Source organism: Pieris napi, chromosome Z (genome assembly GCF_905475465.1).
Source record: "Pieris napi chromosome Z, ilPieNapi1.2, whole genome shotgun sequence".
NCBI classification, from domain to species: domain Eukaryota; kingdom Metazoa; phylum Arthropoda; class Insecta; order Lepidoptera; family Pieridae; genus Pieris; species Pieris napi.
The window spans coordinates 927,415-943,600 of record NC_062259.1 but is presented as its reverse complement, the minus strand read 5'-3'; the positions used below and the strand labels follow the sequence as shown (position 1 = coordinate 943,600).

The 16,186-nt window shown below is 37.7% G+C and overlaps 2 protein-coding genes across 3 annotated transcripts in view; one reads left to right on the top strand and one right to left on the bottom strand.

The window, feature by feature from the left end:
* Positions 1–9,360, bottom strand: part of LOC125062149 (cysteine dioxygenase 1) — a 33,231-nt gene extending 23,871 nt beyond the window's left edge. The window contains exon 1 of the mRNA XM_047667777.1: positions 9,330–9,360. Coding sequence (XP_047523733.1) covers positions 9,330–9,345 — 16 coding nt within the window. The 5' untranslated portion in view covers positions 9,346–9,360. The remainder of the gene's footprint in view (positions 1–9,329) is intronic.
* On the top strand, positions 9,308–14,212 carry LOC125062148 (E3 ubiquitin-protein ligase RNF113A). 2 transcript variants are annotated; one of them, XM_047667776.1, is made up of 7 exons: positions 9,308–9,437; positions 10,278–10,420; positions 10,729–10,878; positions 11,648–11,775; positions 12,066–12,127; positions 12,425–12,593; positions 14,011–14,212. In XM_047667776.1, the coding sequence occupies exons 1-7, from the start codon at positions 9,344–9,346 to the stop codon at positions 14,171–14,173; spliced, it is 909 nt and encodes a 302-aa protein (XP_047523732.1). In that variant the 5' UTR covers positions 9,308–9,343; the 3' UTR covers positions 14,174–14,212. The 2 variants fall into 2 exon arrangements, with proteins under 2 accessions (XP_047523732.1, XP_047523731.1); XM_047667775.1 differs by lacking the exon at positions 9,308–9,437 and adding an exon at positions 9,548–9,893.
* The last annotated feature ends 1,974 nt before the right edge of the window (positions 14,213–16,186 follow it).

The following is a 16,186-nucleotide window of genomic DNA, read 5'->3' as shown; positions in this document are numbered from 1 at the left end:
TCTTTTTACTAGATATTTGCAAGAAACTTCTAATGTTGACATTTCTGAACTCCAACCCTTGGTCAGCTCAGATGTAAAAAAATGCCATCAAAAACCTAACTTGTGTATATCGCAACTCAGTTCTTCTACCGTAAAAGTGAGATTCATGTAATACCAAGTCTATCGAGTCTTCCTCGGCACTGATAAACTTGTCTTACCTAAAGGAAACCATTGTGAGGTGACCTAAGACACGTGTATCAGGTACAGAAGGCTGATCACCTACTTGCCTATTCAGAAAAAGATACAGAAATCTGAGGCCCAGACCTAAAAGGTTGTAGGTATATATTTAGTTTCCATCCTAAGCATTATCTAAGCGCTGAACATTTTAACTTTCTTCATCTTCATAACCCGACGCCCCACTGATTTTTTTTATGTAACAGGAGGCAAATGGGCAGGAGGCTCACCTGATGAATGATGATGAATACTCACATTACCAGGAGGCTCGCAAGTGCGTTGTCGGCCTTTAAAAAAATGTTCTAGAAGGACCCTGTCAGATTGGTTCGGAAATACTTCAGTGGGCAGCTGGTTCCACATAGCGGTGGTGCGCTGCAAAAATTGCCTTAAGAAACGCTCTTAAGAGAATTTTTGTCAATACGGTCAAGTGGAGGGAGCTGGTGCTGGTGAGCCCCCGCCCAGAGGTGAGAGCAGTACTCCATGTGGGGCCGAATTTGCGCTTTATACAGTTGCAAGCCCGGAGTTAAGTACCGTCTCGCCTTGTTACCAAGTTTCTTAGAGGCTAATTTAGACTTTCATTCCAAATACCGCGAAATTGAACATCATTCGATAATATCAACGCCCAGTATTGCGATACTAGGTGAGGCTTTAAGGAGAGTATTCAAAGAAAGGAGTAGCGACAAATGTGTTTTTTTTAGCGGAAAACACGCACACTTGTGTCTTCTTGGGGATTAAATTGGACTAGATTTAATCTACCCCAATCCGAGACTACACGTAGCAGAGTTTCGACTTTAGATACAAGTTTGTTCTGGTACTCATCGACCACTGCCTGATAAATACCTGCCCGGTCAGTGTAAAGAGTATCCCCAGTGCTGTCGTCCACATAGCAATGAATGTTGCAACATATCATCGATATGCAGAATAAGCACAGCCGATTAGCCAGAAAGCTAGAATTCCAGCTGTATCGGTTAGCTCAAAACTAGATGATGACTGACGTAAGGTCCTAATTCCCCCAGAAGGAAGAGGCTTGATCGATGAAGGAGCATGAAATACAGAATTGGAATATTGCGACCATAGCAACCGATCACGCGAATATTAGCGACGCATAAATCGATAAATATTAATTACAATTGATTTTTATCTGTCTAGAATTATTGTTATCATATTATACTTAAATAACAAAATACTTTTATCAAACAGCGCTCAGTCCCGGCTTAGCAAGACTGAATATGATAAAATATGTCTTCTATAGAACTGTAGTACATTGCTCTGTCTTTCCGCAACGATATAGGTATTTTCACACATTGCCCTGTTCTAGATTTAAGGACGCCGATATACTTTTGACCCTACAGGATAGTAATTAAATTAAACACCGCCTTTTAGGATAGTTTAAAAACGTGTGCTGTCATCTATTAATACATGGAACTCTGTTACACCAGTTTTCGCAGTCAGCTTTCGACAACTCGATAATACAACCAATCATTGAAAAATTTATATGAAAACAAGTTTTAGTGCATGATTCTATTTTTGTAAAGGAATTTATCCAAATATTGACTCAACTCTGCAAAAATCATTATTACCATGTCTTGATTTATTTTCTCCTTATCTGTGGCTGTGTCAATATTTGCTCTGTAGCTGTTTTTAACCACTGTCATCTCTGGATCCCTGGTCATTATTGCCAGTTCTTCTCTTCCGTTCTATGCCCTAGATTTGAGAACAGCTGGCAGTAAATGTAAAATTTGAAGCATGTACGGTTCCTGGATCATCAGGGGTTCGAAATAATAGAATAAATTGAACTTACTCTATATTTATCACTCGCGTTATACAATAGAATATGAGCGGATTAATAACTATTATGTTAATTGCTATATAATAAGTGCAATCTAACAAACAGAGAGAGTGCCTACGTCTGGCTATGCTCCCGGGTTGAAACTCCTACGATTTAGTTAATTACGAATGACTGCATAGTAACAGTCGAAGAGAGTGCCTGCGTCGGGCTATACTCTCGGGGCGTGACTCCGACGATGTAGGAAATCGTCATGCTTATAAATGATCAAACTGTACAGCCAGAGCACGTACTTACATAATAAAAACATCACGCTCGTGGATGATTGGAATGTACGAGCCCTGGCACGTACTTATAAAAACATCACGGTTGTAGATGATCGGAATGTACGAGCCCTGGCACGTACTTACATAGGGAATAATTAAGCTTATAAAATAAGGAAGCCTGAGCGAGTAAAATGTACAGCCTTGGCTCGTACATACTCCCCCAGGCAAAAGAGCAAAATGTACAGCCTTGGCTCGTACATACTCCCCCAGGCAAAAGTGCAAGATGAATATGTAGTGCTTTACAAGATGATTTCATTATATGCTTAACAGTCTCTAGGCTTAAGCTAACACTTTTAATCACAGCACTATCACTAACACTAGGTCCCATAGCTCATGGGCCCTTGCACTACCTAACCGGAGTCCGGTCCCGGGTGGCTTCCCCTGAGGCCACTGCGAAACCGGCTGCTGATTCTGCCGATGCTGCACCTACTGCTCCGTGACGTCTCCTGATCTTTATATGATTGTAATGTCCTATCCACTACCTGTCTTGAGCACATTCTGAGAACTATCATGAGCATACAAAATGTATTACAGTTTTGGTGAATGCAACCATGACTTAGGTTAAATATAATTGTTATAAAGTGCAGCCGTAATTTGATATCTGCATAATATTATTCATTGTAGTTGACGTCTTTCACAGTAGGTCATTCCACTTGCTAACATATGATATTTTGCTGAACTGGCATTCCATTCATTGTTTATGATATTATATTATTAATCGTTTTTCACGTTTAAAATGATTTATGTAAATTGATGTATGTATAATAATAACTTTCCCTCAGTATTTAATGTAAAGTTTCGACAATGTATGTTATACATAAATGGATCTGAACATACGAGACTGTCGTATGCTTAAAGGAATTTTAAGTATTATTTTATATATGGTGCTTTTCTTTCTCTTCCTCTGATTACTCATATTTGACTCATAGGAATGCATAACCGAATAAGTTTGCTGTATGTTACTTTTATGAAATCTTGAATCGGTGAGCCTGCTATATTGCGGAACGATAACGTTTCGCAATCTTCCCCTTTTACGAAAGACATTACCTTTCTTTCTGAACTTTCCTTTTGACCTTCCTGTAAATTCCTTTCTAATCTTAACACCATTTTTTCTTCTTCGAAATTCCTTTTTCACGAATGCTTGTTTCTTATTTTTCTTGCCTTTGTTGATAGGCAAACCATTTAATTTGCGTGTAACCTTTTCTGATCCATGCGAAAATTTGCCATAACTCTTTCTAGATATTATGCTATTGTTTCTTACAACTATGTCGGACCCTTGTGTTAAGTTGTGTTGCAAATAGGGTTCCGTATACAATTGAATCGGTGCTTCTAACAAAGGCTTAGACAATACTAAGCTGTTATTTAAGTTTTTATTCTTCTTATAAGAAATGGACTGAGACAAACTTTCTTTTTCTTCTGTGCTATGTTGCTCCTTGCTGTAGTCAGTTAACGACTGTGCTACGCTTTCTGCCAATTTGTATAATTCTCCGCCTTGATAAGTATCTGCATGTATACTGTGATTAACACTAAGACCTATCGGAGTCCGGTACCGGGTGGGCTCTTTGGAGTCCACTCCGAGACTGGCTGCCACTGCTTCCGCCAATGCCACTATCGATGTTTCCTGCTGCACATCAGTGGTCTTCTGTATTGGCATCATTGCTATGCCTGATGGTATCTGCTGATTGTTACCACTTTCTGCTAAACCTTCCACCATTGCCGAAGACGAAGAGATTTTCTTGTCCGATTTATATTGAAATGATTGCTCTGCTTGCGTAGATATACGCTGATATACTTTTTGACCGCTGTGGGTCCTTAAAAATGCTGGGAGCGGACTTACTGTCGCTTGCCTCCCTATCTGACCGCTGTGGGTTCTTGAAAATATTGGGAGCGGACTCACTGTCGCTTGCCTCCCTATTTGACCGCTATGGGTTTTTGAAAATGTTGGGAGCGGACTCACTGTCGCTTGCCTCCCTATTTGACCGCTATGGGTTTTTGAAAATGTTGGGAGCGGACTCACTGTCGCTTGCCTCCCTATTTGACCGCTATGGGTCCTTGAAAATATTGGGAGCGGACTTCCTGTCGCCTGCCTCCCTATCTGACCGCTATGGGTTTTTGAAAATGTTGGGAGCGGACTCACTGTCGCTTGCCTCCCTATTTGACCGCTATGGGTTTTTGAAAATGTTGGGAGCGGACTCACTGTCGCTTGCCTCCCTATCTGACCGCTATGGGTTTTTGAAAATGTTGGGAGCGGACTCACTGTCGCTTGCCTCCCTATTTGACCGCTATGGGTTTTTGAAAATGTTGGGAGCGGACTCACTGTCGCTTGCCTCCCTATTTGACCGCTATGGGTCCTTGAAAATATTGGGAGCGGACTTCCTGTCGCCTGCCTCCCTATTTGACCGCTATGGGTCCTTAAAAATGTTGGGAGCGGACTCACTGTCGCTTGCCTCCCTATTTGACCGCTATGGGTCCTTGAAAATATTGGGAGCGGACTTCCTGTCGCCTGCCTCCCTATTTGACCGCTATGGGTCCTTAAAAATGTTGGGAGCGGACTCACTGTCGCTTGCCTCCCTATTTGACCGCTATGGGTCCTTGAAAATATTGGGAGCGGACTTCCTGTCGCCTGCCTCCCTATTTGACCGCTATGGGTCCTTAAAAATGTTGGGAGCGGACTCACTGTCGCTTGCCTCCCTATTTGACCGCTATGGGTCCTTAAAAATGCTGGGAGTGGACTTCCTGTCGCTTACCTCCCTATTCGATCGCTATGGATCCTCCTTCTCCTTGCTCTCCTCTTTTCTATTGATGCGGATGATAGTTTCTTACTTGCTTGACGACCCAACAAACCAGCAGTGGGATGTTTTTCCACGGCGCCGATCTTCAGGATGACGGAGAAAAACGCGAACGCGATCAACTGTACGCGAAAGACCCGCTATTCCCGGATAGCTCAAAGGACCAAAATGTACGGACCCTGGGTCGTCGAGGGATCGAAGTAATAGAATAAATTGAACTTACTCTATATTTATTTTCTTATAAAAAAAATTTGACGTTCATAAGTGTATTTGTTCAGTATTTTTGCCAGTATAATATTTTAGTTTGAATAATATTATAATTGGTCGGCAATTTGATTTTCTACAGTATCTTGCAGGAGTTAAGTTTGAAAGCGGTTGTTGGAGGGATGTTCAAAACAAGGGCTTATACTAGTTCTGGCTAATGAAAAAAGATCATTGAATTATTTGAAAATTTTCTGACGGCAACACAGAATGTCATTGAATTTCTTAGGTTAGTATGATTTGTTGTCTTGATACTTCATGCAATTACTCATTTTTATATCTATTATATATTTTTTTCCGAATAGTTAACAGGTATAATAGCCTAAACTTTGTTTTATTGATTTTTGGATTCTGATTTTGATTATTCCGAATAATGTTGTGTTTTATAATAAATATAGTTATAGTTTTCCATGCAATGCTAGTAATTTTAAGTATAAATAGTAAAAGACTACATACGTATAGTATTTAATTTCATAGAAATACAGTTACTATTAATGTAAAAAAATAATAAAGCAAAATAAAGTATCAAGTAAGTTTAATCCACAAAATATATCAAACTTTTAGGGATACCATACTAATTTTTTTTTACTTTGCCCCGCTTTTTCTTGATGTTCTTTCATTAGACAGACTCTAACATAAAATTAGAGGTAGTGGGGTGGCGATGCTAACAAAAAACTGTAACTTTTTTATGGGTTCTTAAATCTAAGCGACACGTATGTTATTGGACATGGCAACGAGAATGTTATACATATTACAATTTACGAGTGTGGGATAAACCATTTTTCAAATTCGGTTAAATTTAAAATTATGAAACAATAATAATTCATAACTTCAATCCGGTAAAAAATTGTTTTATTATCAAAGTGTGAAAGTTATGTAAATAAAAGACAATACGAAATGGCTCATTTTGGCTTCAAGTGTGCGATGATTGCTATTTAGTTTGCGCTTCTACGAGTAATTATTAACTAAAGTATATAAGATAATATCAATAATTTGAAGTCCGGGCTTCCCTACTCACTATAATTTGAAGTGTTTATCAATTGAGTTAAGTCGCTCACTCAAAGATAACGGACTTTTTTTCGAAATAAAATAATAATTGTATTAATTGTTAATACATAATAATAATAGCCTTTTCAGATACGTTTACACTTAAGCACATAGGACAATATGTATATATGTAGTGTATGTACTGAGAACAACTCTACTCTAAGCCCTACAGATGTACCCTAACACAATAGTAGATAGCACCAAGAGACCTAAGTCAACAGACGGATTCCTGATCAGAGCTTCAAGGTGGTGGGATTTCAAAGCTATCGGGCTCACGATGAAGGGCATTTCGTCACTTTGAGAGGAAACGAAATACGTAATATTATTCTTGTGAACTGTTAGTGTGCACAGTGGCGTAGCTAGGTAACCAAGGGCCCTGGGGCAAATTAATAAATGGGGCCCCACTGCTATGTAAACTGATAGGTTTTATCAAATAAAAATATGAAATATACGAATACTTTAAAAATGCTAAGCTACTTAAGCTCTTTTTGTGCACGGCAGGTAATAAAAATATTAAACAGTAACAACATAAATTACAATTCATACTTGGTGTAGGTTTGGCGAATTGAAATACATAAGATTCAAGGGTTTATTATATTATAAACTATCCGTCAAATTGACAACACTGCCAACCTACAGAAAGAATTTAGGGGAATTCCCTAGGTATAACTATTGAATTTCTCTCAAATTAATGTCTTGATTAAAGTGGGGTTGCCAGCTGTCATATTTATTTTGAAAATGGGAGAAATTTCCAAAAGTTCAGAACGATCGAGATTTCTGGTGGGGATTCGAGGGCCCCCTGAGCTTGAGGGCCCCGGGGCACTGCCCCGCCTAGCCCCTAGGTAGCTACGCCACTGAGTGTGCACCTTCAGCTGTTATTTGGAACAGCCATGTCAGCTTGTCAATGGTCGAGTGAAATCTAAACATTTCTTAATCTCTAATAGGTGATCGGCCTTTCGTGCCTAATACAGGTGGGTCTATGGACAGTTTCCTGACGGATTACTCCAATAATTTACATTAATCACATATTATTATAACATGTGAATGTTATCTATAATATGACATAGAAAAACATAGAAAAAATATTGGTTGTTTGTAAAGTAGGTTTACGATCGAGATGTTTACGTGATAACGTCTTATTGGTGATATAAGTTTTTGGGAAGTAAGGAATTAATGAAGATAACAATTTTTTCAAATTTTAAATTACATCTATCGTTTTATTCACACTTTTGATGATAAATTTCGGGTGTAAAATGACAAGTTTACTTATTCGACTATGATATACATTTTTCTTCATACATTCACGGAATGACTGGCAGCGCTCGAGATGAGACGGGAGATCGGTCCGTCTCTCTCTCGTTATACCTGCGATCGCGCTCGTGAGGTTTTGTGTGACACAAGTTTCTGAACATGTCACCCGACTAAAACGATTTTAAAGACGTTATCACGTCAAAAACACAACATGGCACAGAAATAGATAGAAATATTTTGTAATAATAACTATTTCGACATGTTTGCATAGAGAATGTTTATTCTTCTATTCGTCTAATTCTTCAGCCTTCTATCTGACACATGTCAAAGGTTTCCTCACGATGTTTGCTTTCGTACAAACAAGTGTTAAATGCGCACATAGAGGGTCAGGGATAAGAGGCCACTAGGCAAAAACTCCTTAAACATACAAAGCAAAACACACGTATTTTCAAGTCGGCTAAAGAAATCTCCCGTTTTCGCGATAGGAATTTTCATGGTCCGCTATAATTTTGTCTATGCGTAATAAAACCTTCATCGACTAGACTATTTAAATCATTTTTAAATACAGTTACTACCTGGTTTCTATTTTTATTTTGATTACTTCAATTTGATAATATTAGTATGGATAAAATTGTTTGTATGTAGATTAGAAAGTTTAATCTTAGTAATAATCAAGATTCAATTATAATGATTATATTATTATGATAATATCTAGGCTATTAATAATAATTATTTAATATCATTAAAATTATTATCGTGTTTGGTATTGATACAGTTAATCACCGTTTTTCTATCTAGTGGTGATTTTTATAAGTTTGAGTAGTCTTCTTTCTATTTCCTAGCATAAATGTAGCCTGTGCCGACATGTGGACTTGATAGTTATAATACAATTTGTTAGATGGCGTTATATACAATTGTCAATGTTTTATCACCTGTAGAACATTTTACTAAGGCAATAGTTAATTATAATCGTTCGACAAAAGCTCAATTTATTTGTTATATAAAATATATAATTAAACAGAAAGATAAATGAAAAAACAATTAGCGTTCATAATTATTGTAGGCTTAATAGTTATGATATAATTTGTTAGATGACGTTAAACACAACTGTTATAGTCTTACACAATTATTAGAGCATCTTAAATGTATCTATTAATTTTTTATAATCTCGGGATAAAAGCACAAATTATTTATTATAGAAAATAGTGAAACTTCTTTTAAAGTGTTCACAATAAACGTAAACAAGCTGTAGGGTCCACTTTACGGGTATAAAGTAATTTGGTAGATGGCGTAGAACACAATTGTTTTTGAATCCTTATTAGAACATAGACCAGGCTGTCTGATTTATATGCAAAGTATATAAAATATACTTGTCTTTATTAGAGTTTCCTAATTTTGGAATTTATAGTTAAAATAATAATTATTATGTTATGGTTTAATAGTCTGTGTGGTGTTAGTTGTTGTCAAATATTGAGCTGATAGTCATTTTTCACGTCATAACTTATGTCAATTGTTACTATCATAAATTTGTAAAAAAATCAAAACAATTCAGAACAACATTTTTTTTTCTTATTCAACAATAATTAATTGTTGCTTTCAAGTATATTAACAAAACATAAAATTAGGTATAATTATTTAAAATAAATATAGACTCACCCAGCTTATTCGTCATGTCGGATGCCGAAGTAGAAATCCCGACGACTTTCAAAAAACGTAAATTGAAAAACCGAGGCGGGCGAAAACGAAAAACTTCAAGCTCAGAAGGTACCGTTAACTGTTCTAAAGTAATTTTCGCCACTTTCACCTACTTATATCTGTACTTGTTAATTTAAACCACTAAACACTTATGCTGCCAGGCGTTTCTCCTACCTCGGTTAGGTACTAAAGTTTTTAGCAAAAAAAATCGATTTTTACTAGACATTAAAAAAAACCGTTTAAAGTGATATAAATTTTGTTATGGATTAACTTCAACGAGTATTTGTTTAAATGATGTATACTTTGTAATTGGTTTTAGTTAACGAGGTTATGTTTCTCAAAAAACAATGTCAAAATATTGTAAGTGCGATAATACAAGTATTCATTACGCGCTATACATATAGAAACGAACATTGCTTTCAATGTACTATACTTTGAGTAATGCCAACTCCTACAGAATGTTCCCCTTAGGACTAACTTCAAACACCTCTAAATATGGATTTGAAAACCCTACCGTTTTGAGAGGTAAATTCAAATATGCATTAAAAATATATTCAATAAGTATAAAATCGCTGTTATTTCCATGAATTATATTAGATTATATAGATTATTTCGATTATAGCTTTTTGATATTCCAGTTATAGCCATGCTTGAATTTTGGACATCTATATTCCCCCTGAATTTGGGGGCATAACCCCCATCAGTTGGCATCACTATTGTGAACCGGATTTTTATTCAATAAATCTAACCTGTGTCATTGACTTTTAAACAAGTTCTTGTCTCATTTTTTAATAAAACGTCTGCACACACATACTTATGTATACAGTTTTGTTAATAGTGTAATTCTTTTTGTCAACTAAAACAGGTTTTTTTAAATAAATTTTATTGCATCATTAACATTTATTTCAGAGATAAATGGCTCGGATTCAGACGAACACACTGTAGTGTTGCCTTTGAAAAGACCCCAGAAAATAAACCCAAATATTCAAAAAACTGGTGAGAAAAAACAGAAAGTTGTTATTGAAAAAAGTGATAGTAGCGAGGACGATAAGGTATATTGTTTTAGGATTTCTACACATTAAAATTTTCTATTTACGTTTATATCTGTTATGACATTTTTACAATTCAAGCAAAAATGTCTTGCTAATTTCACTATAACTATCCTATTCAAACCAATGTGCTTATCATGACAAAGAAATAAATATTATAATAAAATAGTGTAACAATGTACACTTGTGAATGTCAGTAAACTGCCAGTTCTCAAAGAAGCAATATTCTCTTGAATTTCTTGTAAAACATCTTTTCACTAGGTCCAGTCCATTTTCTTATTTCTCTCTACTATATATAATATATGTTTCAGCCAAAAACAACAACATTGTCAGTAGTACAACAAAGAGAAAATGCCACAGCAACATATGAACTTGATACAGAGAGAGATAAAGATGCTCAAGCAATATTTGAAAAGGCACAAAAGATAAATGAGGAGTTGGAAGGACAGGCCGATGACAAGGTAGTTATATATATATTTTATACTAGGTATATTAAACATAATATTTAATATATTAGCTATAAATTATAATGCTCCAGTCTGTTTCTTTGATTTTATTTTATTGTAAATGAAGGAGACCAGTATTCTGTGCCTGATTTTAATCTAAACCATGTTGATTCCCTCATAATGTTTTCCGTACAACCATTTCTAAACCAAAAAAAAAAGTAAAAGACCACTTATGTTAGTATAATTAGGAACTAAAATTGAGAAATGTGTGTTTAAATTTATATGTTATATATGTTTGGAGTATCTGTATATATGTAGTGTATGTATTAGCCGCACTAGATAACTAAATATATGAGAGGGTGAGATCTATGAACCTAACAACCCTACAGATCCTAAAGCCCTACAGATGTACCTTAACACAATAGTAGATAGCACCAAGAGACCTAAGGTAACAGACAGAGTCCTGGTAGGATCAGAGGTTAAGGGCGGTGGGATTTTCTCAAAGCTATCAGGCGTCACCATAGGCGCTTGAAGGAATTGCATATGAGCAAAATTCAAATCTGATTTATAAGATAAGAGTTATAAGACATCTTAAATACTGCTTACACCTATTCACATATATTCTTATGAGCTGTCAGTGTATCTTCTATTAAGGTATGGAAAAGCCAGGTGAGCTGTGTCAGCAGTTGGTCAACGGTCAAATTAAATCCAAACAACTATTAATGATAATATTAAACATTCTAGATATACCGTGGTATATTAATGTCAATATTAAATATTCCAGCTTTACCGTGGTATAAATAATTATGCCCAATACTACAAAAAGCGAGATACAGCAGCGGGGAACGCTAGTTCGGGTTTTGTGAGGAAAGGTCCAATACGAGCACCCGCTAACTTAAGAGCTACAGTTAGGTAAGACTCAGAGTTGAGACTTTGCTTAGTATGACTTCTGATTTTCAATAAAGAGACTGAGGTACAATTGTCTTAGAGCTGTTATTTTTGATATAAAATTTTTTAATTATGGGATTTATAATTTGGATTTATTAAATTATCGCCCAATATAGAGTTTTGTTAATTCATTGTGTTTTTGTGAATTACATACATTTCTTTAAATATTAACAACATTTTCAAATTGTTTTTGATAATTAACTAAATTTATCATTTTTATTTGATAATAACAAGATTTTTCATATTTTTTTCAGGTGGGACTATCAACCTGATATATGTAAAGATTATAAGGAGACGGGATTTTGTGGTTTTGGAGGTAAATACAAAAGCACCTTATTTTTCAGTCAAATTGTAAATATTTATTACAACTGTGTATAAGTTATTTATATACCTTGAAATGAACGTAACTTAAAGGCCGGTAATGCACTTGCGAGCCCTCAGGTATGGAGTGTTCATGGGCGGCGGTATCACTTAATATCAGGTGAGCCTTGTGACCGTTTGCCCCGTTATATAAAAAAGGCCGGCTACGCACCCGCGAGCCCTTTGTAATTCAGTGTCCATGGGTTCTATAACAAACGGGACGGGTTTTTTTTTTAATTTTTTGTCATTACAGATTCCTGTAAATTCCTCCACGACAGATCTGATTATAAACACGGTTGGCAACTGGAGAGAGAGGATCTGCAGACGAAAGAAGATTCGGACTATGAGATACACAGTGATGAGGAGCTGCCGTTTAAGTGTTTCATATGTAGGGAGAGCTTTAAGGACCCAGTCGTTACTAGGTGAGTTTAAACTCCCTTTTAGCGATGACGTCACACCTTCACTTCTAGAAATTTCAGCAGTCAGTAGTGAGACTGGTCGTGGATCCTCTCCTCAGGGTGGAGAATCGGTATACCCTCCTTCCTCTTTGTCGGTATGATGACGTCACACCTTCACTTCTAGACATTGCAGCACAGTCAGTAGTGAGACTGGTCGAGGATCCTCTCCTCAGGGTGGAGGATCAGGAAACCCTCCTTCCTCTTTGTCGGTATGATGACGTCACACCTTCACTTCTAGACATTGCAGCACAGTCAGTAGTGAGACTGGTCGAGGATCCTCTCCTCAGGGTGGAGGATCAGGAAACCCTCCTTCCTCTTTGTCGGTATGATGACGTCACACCTTCACTTCTAGACATTGCAGCACAGTCAGTAGTGAGACTGGTCGAGGATCCTCTCCTCAGGGTGGAGGATCAGGAAACCCTCCTTCCTCTTTGTCGGTATGATGACGTCACACCTTCACTTCTAGACATTGCAGCACAGTCAGTAGTGAGACTGGTCGAGGATCCTCTCCTCAGGGTGGAGGATCAGGAAACCCTCCTTCCTCTTTGTCGGTATGATGACGTCACACCTTCACTTCTAGACATAACGGGACATTCTGTAGTGAGACTGGTCGAGGATCCTCTCCTCAGGGTGGAGGATCAGGAAACCCTCCTTCCTCTTTGTCGGTATGATGACGTCACACCTTCACTTCTAGACATAACGGGACATTCTGTAGTGAGACTGGTCGAGGATCCTCTCCTCAGGGTGGAGGATCAGGAAACCCTCCTTCCTCTTTGTCGGTATGATGACGTCACACCTTCACTTCTAGACATAACGGGACATTCTGTAGTGAGACTGGTCGAGGATCATCTCCTCAGGGTGGAGGATCAGGAAACCCTCCTTCCTCTTTGTCGGTATGATGACGTCACACCTTCATTTCTAGACATAACGGGACAGTCTGTAGTGAGTCTGGTCGAGGATCCTCTCCTTAGGTTGGAGGATCAGGAAACCTTCCTTCATGTGTCGGTACGATGACGTCACACCTTAAAACGCGCTATCGAAACATTTCCAGCAGAGCATATATACTTCTAGACATTGCAGCACAGTCAGTGGATAGACTGGCCGAGGATCCTCTCCTCTGGTTGGAGGATCAGTATACCTTCCTTCCTCCATATATTCTCACCTATTCGCATCCATTTCCTGATCATCATCTCTCGACCATACTCAAATGCAGGAGGAACATTCTCATACTTCCCCTGCAGACTTGTTCGCTTATACCTTCCTCGGTTCTTTCTGTTCGGGTCTCTCCTGGCAATACCAAGTAGCTGGTTAAAAATTTATTATATAGTAAGCCATAACTGCCCATGGGCGACGATATATTCTAAACGCACTTTTTTTCCAGGTGTAAACATTATTTTTGCGAAAAGTGCGCGTTGCAACAATACAAGAAGTCCCAAAGGTGTTTTATATGTAACGCCCAAACTGGGGGAGTTTTTAATCCAGCGAAGGAAATAGAAGAGAAGATGAAGAATATTGATGATGATGAAGATGAAGATGATGATTGATTATACTTTAAATATATTTTTTACCTGTTCACACGAAAATTGTCATTTTATTCATCATCTTGATGGCTGGAAGTGTCTCCTTCACAATACATTTTCTCTTCAACTAGCGTACTGTGGAATCGACTCCTGGTGATCTTTCCTATATATACGACCTCCAACTGTTCAAAATAAGAGTGTACTCCCTCAAAGGCCGTCATCGCATCCACAAAAATGGGCGTCTCGTAGGCTCGTTTGCTGTATTCTATAAAAGTTTTTACTTTCTCCGCTGGCTCTACTACCAAAAAGTGTCCTGGCCTCCGAAATCAGCATCTTTTCCAGCACTTCCTGTCCTGTCCTCCCGCCAATTGCTGGCTTTCAGCTGCTGGAAGTCCTCAACTCCTCCTTCACTGGGCTACCAACTGTTCTATTTCGGTGTTTTTTGGACTCTCCATGCCTCATGCATGATATAGCGCCATCTATATTAAACAGTAACTTGAAGCAGCGCCATCTGTTGCTAATTATTAAACAATTGAATTAGATAATTCATGACTAAAAGGTACAGTATTACAAGTGCGTTGACAGCCTTTAAGTTACGCTCTTTTGAAGGTTGTTCGGTATATAAATAACTTAAGAATTTGACTGAAAAAGTGTTTTTAAGGGTAAAAATAAATCAGTGCCGCTACAACCGTTTTAGATCTGAGCCTCAGATGGGTATCTGTTTCATAATCATTTTATAGCCAAGTAGGTAATCAGTTGTGCCTGACACACGCTGTCCTGTTTTTCTAAAGCACGATTCATCACGATGTTTTCCTTCGTACGAGCGAATGTTAGAAATAGAAAGTCCATTGGTGCACAGCCGTGGTTCTTCCCCTCAGGTATGAGAGTCGCACGCTGAAGCCACTAATTTCGAGAATTGATCTTACTAATGACGTATATAGCAACCTAGCGGCAGTGTTCGAGAGACCAGCTGAATTCCGCAGAACTAAACCTAACCTAAACGCCGCATCTGTAATGGTCCGAATATGCTCCGCAAATGAGAGAGACAAACGAATCACCCAGGTCGCGCACTGTGCTTAAACTAACAGTATTGACAGTGTTAACTATAATCTCATCTGCCAACAGAAGCACGAAAGCGGTAGCGATGCAATAAAATTATAAAATAACGCCTGATGCAAAATATGCGCAATTCCACACACGCGCGCTCCGGTTCCCGAGAAAGCTGCCTAAGGATTAAATTATGATTGATTAATAAGAATATCTTTTTGAGCAGTGTTGGCCTAGTGGCTTCAGCGTGCGACTCTCATACCTGAGGTCGTAGGTTCGATCCCCGGCTGTGCACCAATGGACTTTCTATGTGCGCATTTAACATTTGCTCGAACGGTGAAAGGAAAACATCGTGAGGAAACCGACATGTCTTGGACCCAAAAAGTCGACGGCGTGTGTCAGGCACAGGAGGCTGATCACCTACTTGCCTATTAGTTTTGAAAATGATCATGAAACAGATTCAAAAAATCTGAGGCCAAGACCTACAGAGGTTGTAGCGCCACTGATTTATTTTTTTAATAAGAATATTTATGTTATCTCAGCTACATTTGATGTTTTATTCTTAGAGTATCCTAATATTAATATAATACAAACGTTATTAAAACAAACAAAACAAGAAATAAGTCAGCTTCTGGCAGCGGTGATAATTGTCCGGAAACCAAATTTGATCAAAGCTGAAGAACGAAAATTTTAGTGATGTTGGATTAATTTCAAACATTCAATTTTAAAGGATTTTCATTTTCGGGATTTTTTATATAACATTTATTTAGTCGCGAATACAGATAGTATATAATTAAATGCTTAATATTTATTAATAAAATAAAATAAAATATGCTAAATAATTAAATGTTAGTTTTTTATAGAACAGGGGGCAAACGGGCAGGAGGCTCACCAGATGTTAAGTGATGATGATGTATCTCAATACCAGAGGGCTCGCGAGTGCCGGCCTTTTAAGTACGGCCTTTTCTTGAAGGACCCTATGTCGATATG

Excerpts from the sequence above, each read along its gene's own strand:
- LOC125062148 (XM_047667775.1), top strand. The coding sequence starts at position 9,791 with ATGTACTATACTTTGAGTAATGCCAACTCCTACAGAATGTTCCCCTTA. Across the intron at positions 10,421-10,728 it reads ATAGTAGCGAGGACGATAAG|CCAAAAACAACAACATTGTC; the intron begins GTATATTGTTTT and ends TATATGTTTCAG. Across the intron at positions 10,879-11,647 it reads AAGGACAGGCCGATGACAAG|CTTTACCGTGGTATAAATAA; the intron begins GTAGTTATATAT and ends TAAATATTCCAG.